The sequence below is a fragment of the Anneissia japonica genome, unplaced genomic scaffold (genome assembly GCF_011630105.1).
Source record: "Anneissia japonica isolate Jap-2015-1 unplaced genomic scaffold, ASM1163010v1 scaffold287818_len932483_cov186, whole genome shotgun sequence".
NCBI classification, from domain to species: Eukaryota; Metazoa; Echinodermata; class Crinoidea; order Comatulida; family Comatulidae; genus Anneissia; species Anneissia japonica.
The window spans coordinates 156668-167349 of NW_022703366.1; the positions used below are offsets into that span (position 1 = coordinate 156668).

The 10682-nt window shown below is 38.1% G+C and overlaps 2 protein-coding genes across 2 annotated transcripts; both read right to left on the reverse strand.

The window, feature by feature from the left end:
- Positions 1-5275: 5275 nt before the first annotated feature.
- Positions 5276-6504, reverse strand: LOC117104421 (transmembrane protein 26-like). Its single transcript, XM_033245269.1, has 2 exons — positions 6412-6504; positions 5276-5950 (listed from the first exon to the last, which is right to left on the reverse strand). Exons 1-2 carry the CDS (start codon positions 6502-6504, stop codon positions 5276-5278), a joined length of 768 nt encoding a protein of 255 aa, XP_033101160.1.
- Positions 6505-9080: 2576 nt separating this feature from the next.
- Positions 9081-10679, reverse strand: LOC117104422. The gene has a single exon (XM_033245270.1). It carries the CDS (start codon positions 10677-10679, stop codon positions 9081-9083), a length of 1599 nt encoding a protein of 532 aa, XP_033101161.1.
- Positions 10680-10682: the final 3 nt, after the last annotated feature.

Sequence of the window (10682 nt, forward strand, 5' to 3'; positions counted from 1 at the left end):
CAAAATATGAGTTGGTTGCGTATCGTCATCTTAATTACCATCATGTAGTTTCTACATTATTTATATACTTCATCGAAATATCATGTGTTTGTCTAATTAGATCTATTATTATTTTGTATCCTGTTTGTTTTACCCTGAACATTTCTAAAATAAATAATATTATTGTTTTTCTTATAAGATTTGCGTTGTTGTAAATATTTTTTTACTGAAATGAGATCGACAATAGGGAGATTTCGCAGCCTTATGAAGACCATAACTGATACGAACACGACATTATCATTATCGTCATTCGTGCCTCAAACAATCTTGACAATAATGCTGTAGGAGCTGAATACGATTCCTAATTCATGCGGAAGGCATGAATCACTTATGCTACTGTAGAGAAAGGGTTGTCTAAATGTGATGACTGTTTTCGTAAGCTTGCGAAAACTCCCTAATATTAAGCCCGCATCCCAGGGGCTGATTTAGTACTAGGGGACAGTCCGCTCCCTCTCCCCACCTCCACTTTGGAAAGTAATTTTTTTAAAAAGAAATAGAAATTACTGATCGCCCAAAAGGACACAGATTATATTCCGGCGTGTAAAAAGCAAAAATTTGGGTAGTGTTTTCCCTTTCGGACATCTCTGGATCCGCCCTGCATTCTAATACGATAATATAAGCTTTTTAAATTCATTTTATTCGAATATCATACGTTGCACCATGGTTGACTTTTGCATTATGTAGGCCTAGCTAAATCATCACGTGACATTAACAAATAGGCAGTTAATAATAGGCAATATGAAAGCTGTCTCTTATACACATCTAGATGTGTATAAGAGACAGCCACCCACCCTACCCTTCCTCCATTTCAATACTCAAGATATCAAAGGGTAGCATTCTGGTATGCGCTTCTCCTTTTAACAGCCATAAAATATAAAATTTCACTTAACACCAGGCTAACGCCACCTAGAGTCTGTTCTGCTTAGCCCTGTTTCCTGGATGTTGTTGCTAGAATTACAGCCGAAACGCACGTATGTTTGTTAGAAATGCATGTACTTATGGAACAAGCGCGAATTCTTTACAATTAGGAAGAGTTACATAGTAAAACAAAAAACAAACAAAAATATGAGTAAACAAAAAATGATGATGGGGTGCGTGTTAGTAGCTCACAGCTGGTAGTACAAGGGGATTCCAGAGAGTGGACTAAAATTACCCAGCGGGAATACGACTATATTAATTGCATAACATGCAATGTTAGGCCTGTGTATTTAGTATGACGTTGATGACCCAGTGTTGAAAAGACTATCAATCATCAGAATCACAATGGATTATCATCCACTGAATTCCCTGAAACTGATCATGTTCTTATCGAGACAACATAATGAGGTGATCAAATTTAATGACGATTGCAATTTTTTTACATTTTTTGTTGACCTACATATTTTGTTTAACATTCAAATTTAATAGATCTAAATAAACCAATGATTGTAATGTTATTTTTCATTTGATGTACGTTAAAACTTAAATATTCAAACACAATAGTTTAAATTACTCTAGATCCTATGGTTTATTGTTGGCGATACTTTTTTTTAGTGCATCAAGGCACATCAATTATATTATATATCAATTACTGTATATTATTATTAGGCGTACCGTAGTTTTAGTAGATATTACGTTTTCAAAAAGTTAATAGGGAGTTTTCGCTGCACGACGTTAACGTTAACGGATGACGTCATAATATATTCATCTTGCGTTGCGGAGTACGTTAACTCAGGATTTTACATGCTCGACGGACGTTAGTTACGGGTTTGCGCATGCGTATTTCGATTTGTTTACAAAAGGGGCGGAGTTATCGCGTTGCAAGTTGGGTACTAACGTTAACGTTAACATCGTGCGGCGAAAACTACCTAATATGTAGTACAATTTTGCCTACTTAGTGACTTATTTAATACCGGGTGTGGAATGCATTATAATGTAGGTCCCCGGTTTGGTTTTCTTAAAAACACAATAAGAATAGCACACAAAAGCAATGGATTCAAGTATTCCAGCCCTCCAGCTGAAATATAAGAGGGTTCGCCCATTTACCCTATGATTCCCAGCGTCTGGGTGGAGGCTGCCAATGGAGTTCCCCTCCTATTTTTAGAAATCCGGAACCGCACTGCATGGTATAACTATAACGTTCAAAAGATAAAAACAGGAAGGCATAAGGAAGGCATACAGTATTGAATTTCAGTGAATTTTCTTACTTCGATTATTGTTACGTCTTCAATGATAATTTAGATTATTTTAACAGGTGGCTGTACGACATGTCAGTACTAATGTTTCGAAATTTGAAAAAGATCGCAACAAATCGTTTGCTGTTTCCGCTTTCGCTTTTTTGTGACCTTGTTAAAATATTCAAGTACAATTCAGAAACATGACGTAATAAAACCTTGTTGTGATGATAACTTATGCCAGGCTATATCTATTTGACCATGAAAGTATAATAGTATTAATATCTTGCATTCATTATCCGAGAATTAATTATCTCTGCCGAAAAAAAAAAACCAAATACCGACGAATTGTTAATCGATTAAAAGAATTACTATATAGTCTGAATGGGCCGGCGGGGAATTTTCTGTTTTCCCCCTTATAAGCCTGTTATTGTTACCGGTATGATATTTAGATCGCTTAATGACCATGACAGACATAAGTCACCGATATCTAAACATAAATTAATAGTATTTCGGGAAGGAAACAGAGCGGTTGATTCTTCTTATCAAGGTTACAGAGTGGCGACAAGAAACGCCCCACCCACAAAATATGAGTTGGCTGCGTATCGTCATCTTAATTACCATCATGTAGTTTCTACATTATTTATATACTTCATCGAAATATCATGTGTTTGTCTAATTAGACCTATTATTATTTTGTATCCTGTTTGTTTTACCCTGAACATTTCTAAAATAAATAATATTATTGTTTTTCTTATAAGATTTGCGTCGTTGTAAATATATTTTACTGAAATGAGATCGACAATAGGGAGATTTCTCAGCCTTATGAAGACCATAACTGATACGAACACGACATTATCATTATCGTCATTCGTGCCTCAAACAATCTTGACAATAATGCTGTAGGAGCTGAATACGATTCCTAATTCATGCGGAAGGCATGAATCACTTATGCTACTGTAGAGAAAGGGTTGTCTAAATGTGATGACTGTTTTCGTAAGCTTGCGAAAACTCCCTAATATTAAGCCCGCATCCCAGGGGCTGATTTAGTACCGTACTAGGGGACAGTCCGCTCCCTCTCCCCACCTCCACTTTGGAAAGTAATTTTTTTAAAAAGAAATAGAAATTACTGATCGCCCAAAAGGACACAGATTATATTCCGGCGTGTAAAAAGCAAAAATTTGGGTAGTGTTTTCCCTTTCGGACATTTCTGGATCCGCCCTGCATTCTAATACGAGAATATAAGCTTTTTAAATTCATTTTATTCGAATATCATACGTTGCACCATGGTTGACTTTTGCATTATGTAGGCCTAGCTAAATCAAATAAAACAAATAGGCAATTAATAGTAGGCAATATGAAAGTATTCAAAAATGTATTATTCAAATAACATTCAAGCCCATGGAAATTACAGAGAGACAAAATTTAATCTGTATACACAGAAAACGTCCTAAAAACTCCTCCCTGGTTCTACGGATCGCCGCAGCTTTTCCTCAACCCACGCAGAGGGGTCATATTATGGGATCTTATTAGGCTAATATTGTTAAATATCGGTTGGTTGGTGTTGACTTTAAATGAGTAGTATGACACAGTTCCTTTTAGTTCACTACAAACTTTTATTCACACAAACTGTACGTTGGTTACAATCAGCTAAACTCCAGGTTTCAGATGTTAGAGAACCCTTTTAGAGTGGAGTCAGCTCGGCCCTGTACTTTTCTTCTGTGTTGAATCTAACTACTGACTACTGATCACTGACTACTGATTACTGACTACTCACTACTGATTACTGACCATTGCTGATTCAGTGATATGGGGGTGTTTGCCTATTATACTTTAGGTAATGGGGGTGTGTGTCTGAAGTAAGTCACCCCATACTATTAGAGTTTCTGATTGGATCATAGAGAAATTCTTTCTCTATGATTTAGTAACTTGTTTACCAAAAAACTACTAATTAAGATGTATCACAAACTTCAGAGCTTAGGCTCAAAACTGACAATCATAGATTCATAGTGTGAGAAAGGCCAAGTCCAACTGACTAGGGTAAAGTTATACAAAGTCCAGTTATATTATTAGATTATCTGTATACTCAAGTTGACTGTCAATCATATTTAAGGCATTTATCAGGTGAAGGGTATCGATTCCAATGGTTATGCAAGTTAATATCATTGAACCTTAATACTACATTACAATATTTACTTGAATTTTATACGCTGAATAACATTGAGGAATTTTAATATTACTTTTAATTTAACATTAGGCCTACTTTATTAATATCGTTATTTTCTCTTAAGTACCGTACTTATTAAACACTTGATAAAACATGCACAAAACAAAATGGGTCATGCATTTTTATAGCACCTTCCACATTAAACAAAAAAAGAACGTCCCACGCATTTAAGCCACGGAAAAATACAAAATAATAATTATTGGAATATATTAGATGGTGAAAAGAACTGTTTTTTTTTTTTTTTTTTTTTAGAACGTCTCGAAGTTTCGATTGATTGCTTTAATCGTCATCAGGAGAATAAGATCTGCAGAAAGTCCAAACAAGGAAATACTTTTATGATTGGAAAGTGAGAACTTGCTGCTGATTGGTGGAAAGCGGCCTATCACGCAAACACCAGCTTAATGTATTTTCTACAAACAGAATTGGTGGACTCTAAATGCAAATTAATAATAGGCCTACTTAGGACAATTTCATTTGCATATATTAATGTTAAGATCCACATTTTAGGACAGTCGAGAATGTACTGAAGTTTGTTATTTTGTATAATAAATATTTTTTTATTCTTAATTTTTAAATGTTAACCAGCATATTTTAATATATCGTTAAGCCAGTATTTGGACCATCGGAATCCCCGTAATACCGAAGCTGCCATCGAACCGCCTCTGACCCTTGATCTCGCTTCGGATTCTAGGTTCCCCCATATCCAGATTTTTCTTATTTGCACACCCCGCACCTCCTCCCACATGGACAATGTGGCCATGATGTCCCGTGTCCATTCCAAACTTTCAAGGGCAAACAATGAGCTGTATTTTATCTTGTATAGGGCAAATGAGGTGAAATGAAGTGACCTCTAACCCTATCTTTCCTCATTATGAGATTCATTTGATTCGTGATTGATGGTCCCATTCTCAATATCGTCTGGCTCATTTTCCTTCTTTTCTATGTTTCGAGCAGCACCCCATTGCAATCTGAGGGCGAACCGATTTCGCAGTGACCTTCGAATCAGACGTTTCTCTTTCAATAACACTCGCAACCGGTTTCCTTGAAGTAGAATTGCCAAGAAGTTCTTACACGCGAAGAAGAGAAGAAGTTCATTTATGACCTTTTTATCAATCATAAGATACAGTCGAACAACAAGAAACGGCCCGTCCTGCAATAGTACGGTGACCAATATAGCCCAGATCTCGGTCGCGCAACATGTTGATACGGCATGCTTTATCTTTAGTAAACCCTTTGCAGAAGGCCTCGGTCTTGACCGCTTCTTTACGGTCAAAGGCAGTGTAAATTGAAAAAGACTACATGTCCAAATGGTTAGAATAGTGTATATAACAGTCGAATCACATCCTATTTTATCCAATCGTAGACCTTCGGATGAAAATTCCAATATGTCTGCTCCGCTTCCAACGTACATTAGAAGGAGCTGGGAGAGTTGATCACCGGTAATATTGCCACGTGGGAGGATCCAACGACCGATTATAAGGACGAATATAAGTAGCTGTTGAAGGATCAGGGACCAGCTCTCAGCGTTATCCTAAAAACAGGAAAAATGATCGGTTATGGATAATTGAAGGAAGAATGACGATCACGATGAGCAAAAAAAAAGTGCTCTAATTGTCTGATCCCAATCATTCAAACGGAAGTAGTATACCAGTAGTACATTTAAAATTTAAGCCGGCGGTAACCCTGCTGTGCATTATAATATATGGATATCTTTTTAGTTTTCCATCTAATTGCTCTAGTGTTTAAAGAGACGTTAAGCCATTGGTCCCGGTGGTGTGTGGCCAAACACTTCAGTGGAAAACAGCAGGGAATTATGTCCGGTTTAGGCCTACTGTCAAACTTAATAACATTAGTTGTGTTGCAACCAGATGGAAGCAAGGACTTTCAAAAGTCATTGAACCAATGTATTTTGAGCACCATACTGGGGCACCATAGCACCATGAACCAACAACATTATTGTACATACATCAGACATCACAAAGCAATACTCACGTTTAAACCGAGAAGGACGATGAACGCTTTAGTAATAGTAGTATTTTTATTGTTTGGTAAATCGGATATCCCGCAATCGTCGCCATCGGTCATTCTTGATTCAAGACGTGTGGATAACGCCTCAATTTCCAGGATCCAAAGAGTAGGTACCACCACCATCAAATAGGCCAATATGCAACCAGAAAACCTTACAAGAGAGGACAAAAACTTTAAACCAATCACCATGAAGTTTCGTGCATTTAGTAGGCTTATATTACCCAAACGTGTCTCTAGCCGGGCACTCACTGCGTCGTACGACTAATTCAACTCCGCTCTTTGTGACGTGAGCGATGGACGACGCGATATCGTCTGCTGATTGTCGGTGACAGTCTGAACAGATCGTCATTAAAAACGATCCCTTGCGCGCGCGTCGTCGCGTTGCGTTCTTCATAGAATCGCGTCGGCCGACAACCGTCGTGCGCAGTGAGAGTGCCCGGCTTAAGTATCTCTTTCTAGAATAAAATGATAGAGTGCATTAGGACCTCTAGTGATACAGCCGGCCCAAGCTGGACTCCTGTCGGAGAACACTGCTTTGAAAAAAACATACATCTGAAATCGGATATGGACGAATTTTTCTTTAAATTCACTCAACACGGTGAGACTAAGGTGGAAGGTCAGAGAATTTAAACCTCTTGTCGGGGACCTCAGGCGCATCCTGGGGAACTTCTGGCTCCGCCACTACCTTTATGACAGTTGATATTATACACCTATGTATAGCCTACCATCTACCCACCGATAATATTTATGCTACCGTACTTTTTATAGGCTTTTAAAAGTCTGCTAGTTTTTTGTAGGTACTACTGTGTTCAGCATACTACTACACTCGATACGGTATGTTTCATAACGGACCGGTACGGTATTATCCGCACCAACTATGAGATAATAATTATTTTTCTATGCGATGGTATGATGGTATCATAATCACGGAAAGTTAGGCCTAATGTGTAGGCAATACTATAGTGTGCATATATAGGAAGTGACCTATGGATGTAGGCTACTGTATACTGTAGAGAGTTGTTATTGTAGTAATAATCATATCGATGTTCCCCTATGCTGTTCCTTTTCATTTGATGGGCCTTTGCATGCCTAACCATTACTACACAACAGCAGTGGCACCAGAAATGTGCCGACAGGGCTGGGGCCTGAACCAAGGGGCCGACTAGGCCACTGTCGGTCCCGGAATTAAAAAAAATCCCTGGTAGGGTTCACGGGGGATGTTTTATGGCTTAGTTGGTCCAACGTGCTTTTAGACCACAATATTACAGACTGCATGGTCACCAAAGTTGTCGCGTCGGACGCGACGGGGGTCCAAGCCTGTCCGATGAAGGTGGGGACAATATACTGGCAAGCACGACATTTACACACAAACTTGAATTGAGCGCAAATAAACTTTAATTCCACTATCTGAAGATCGATCAGCAATCATGAAAGCACATGAAAGCGAAAAGATTAACTGCAATACAAACAAGCAGTGTAATATAATAGTAACTCTTATTACTGTATTGGCTAACTTTAGACTACAATTATCATTTTATAGATAAAACCTATAATGATTTATAAGGCTTAGATGTAAAGGCCTATGCATAGTACTTATGCAATAATCAACAATTAATGATTATAAAACAAATTAATCCTACAAATGAAACACAAAGCAAAACATTCTATATAAGTAAACTAATGAATAAACTATGAAGCAAAGCAGGAGCAATATCATTGAACATGATACCAGGGAGGTATAAACTGTGGTAAAATCCTAATAAGTAACCTTGCCCTGCATAGTTTGGTACCAGGGACCATCTTATTTACTGTGACTATAATACTAAGCACTACAAACTCAATGGTTAATTTAAGCATTTTAGTTAATAAATATCTAAATCGTGTAAATTCAATAATTCATTATGCACTCCTACAGTAATTATCAAATGCGTAGATCACATTACTGAACTGTATTCAAGACGTAAATTACATATCCCACATTAAGGATAATATAGTAACTTAATGCTTGACCAGTTACATCCCGGCCCCTTAATTGTATTAATACAATTACTAAAATTAATAAATCTAAGTTAAACGCATAAAATGCAAGATAATGTTCAAATAATGTAAAATTAAACTAAAGTTAAATTCATTCAAAGTAAAGGTAATAAATTTCCTTTATTTCAAAGTTCAATATCCAACAAGGACTTCAAACAGTCTATTTCCTTTGATCATTGTCATCCGCTTCCAACAGTAAGCACAGCTTGGCTATTGGGCGTTCAAGTGTTGCCGTCTTTGTTTTAACATAACAAGATCTCACAAATCCTTTCTTATCTTTCCTGACTTCAGATACCCTTGCTAGCAACCACATACTCCGAGGTAAAGTGTTATCCACTATTAAAACAACATCCCCTACTTGCATGTTTCTTTGAGGGTGTGTAACCATTTTTGGCGCTCTTGCAACATTGGTAGATATTCTTTACGCCACCTGCTCCAAAATAAGTCTGCCAAATACTGCACTTGGCGCCAGCGTCTTCGAGCGTAAACGTCCTTCTGGTTAAATATACCTGGCGACATGTACTCCTGTTGGCGTTGAGTCATAATCATGTTTGGAGTTAATGGTTGCAAGTCGTGTGGATCACTTGATACAGTAGTTATCGGTATGCCATTGATGATAGACTCCACTTCGCAAAAAAGTGTATGAAGACCTTCGTTATATGTTGTTCTTGTAACACACCTTTCATCACCTGCCTGACTGTTCTGATTTGTCTTTCCCACGCGCCGCCAAAATGAGAAGCAGACGGTGGGTTAAAGATCCATTTGATGTTTCTTTGGTGTAGCCAATCTGGAATATGACTAGCATTCCATGCAAGTACAGCCTCTCTTAATTCACGTTCTACACCCACGAAGTTGGTTCCATTATCTGATCGTATGGATGACACTCCACCTCTTCTGGCAATAAATCGCCTTAAAGCATTTAAACAAGAATCAGTGTCCATGCTATGGGTTATCTCTAGGTGAATGGCCCTTGAGGCGAGACATGTGAATATAAGTCCATATCTTTTAACAGTGCTTCTTCCTCTCTTAATCTCAAATGGACCAAACATGTCCATATCACTGTTGTAGAAGGGAGGAAAATCAGCAAGTACTCTCTCTCTAGGTAATGACGCCATCTTCTGCTGTCCTGGAGATGCACGATGTTTGTGACATGTTACGCACCGGCTTATCACTGTCCTAATGATTGCTCTAGCTCCCAGAATCCAAAATCGTTCACGAACTGCATTTAGTACAGTGTTACGTCCAAGATGCCCAACTTCCTTATGTGCATCTAGTATAAGGTACTCTGCTATCAAAGAGTTTTTTGGAACAATCACAGGGTGCCTTGCAGATTCTGGTAGGTCAGATCTGTCCAATCGTCCACCAACACAAAGAAGCTTATCATGTAATGTAGGATCCAGTTTTCTAAGTTGGCTGTACTTTAAGGCCTGTGCTATTTCATTGGGGTTGTTACCTTTGAGTGCTTTAATCTCCTTTGAAAAATACTGTTGTTGTACCTGCATCAGGATTTCCCTTTCAGCAGCTTGCAGATGTTCTACTTCTAATCGACGTATGGTAGATTTATTGGTCGCTGGAATAATTCGTTGTCTCAAATTCTTCTTCAATACAAGCAACCAAGCCACAATTCTTCTAAGTTTATTAAAGCTTGAGTATCTTTTAATAAGATTATCCATAACTGTGGATTCTTCTACTGTTATGCCAGTATTTACTTCTCTTTTGATTTCTGGATCATCTTCAGAGATCAAACTTATTTCCTGCATCTTCGGCCACTGCTCAACTGATTCTTGCAAGAACGATGGGCCCTTAATCCAGCGTTCGTTTTTTAGGAACTGGTTTATGGACAATCCTCGAGACGTGTCATCAGCAGGATTATTAGTAGTTCGAACATATCCCCACTGTGAAGGACTTGTAGCCTCGGTTATAACGGCTACCCGATTAGCCACAAATGTCTTGAACCGCCTGCTAGTGTTGTTAATGTATTTCAGGACTGTTTGGCTATCAGTCCAAAAGTACGTCTCATGTACTTGGTCCAACTCCTCTTCTAACATTTTAGCAATACGAACAGCCATAGTGGCTGCCGTAAGCTCTAACCTAGGTATTGACAAATGCTTTAGAGGTGTTACTCTACTTCTTGCCAATACTAGGGAACAGTGGATAGCTTCATTGATATCTTCTGATCTTATGTATGCCACCATACC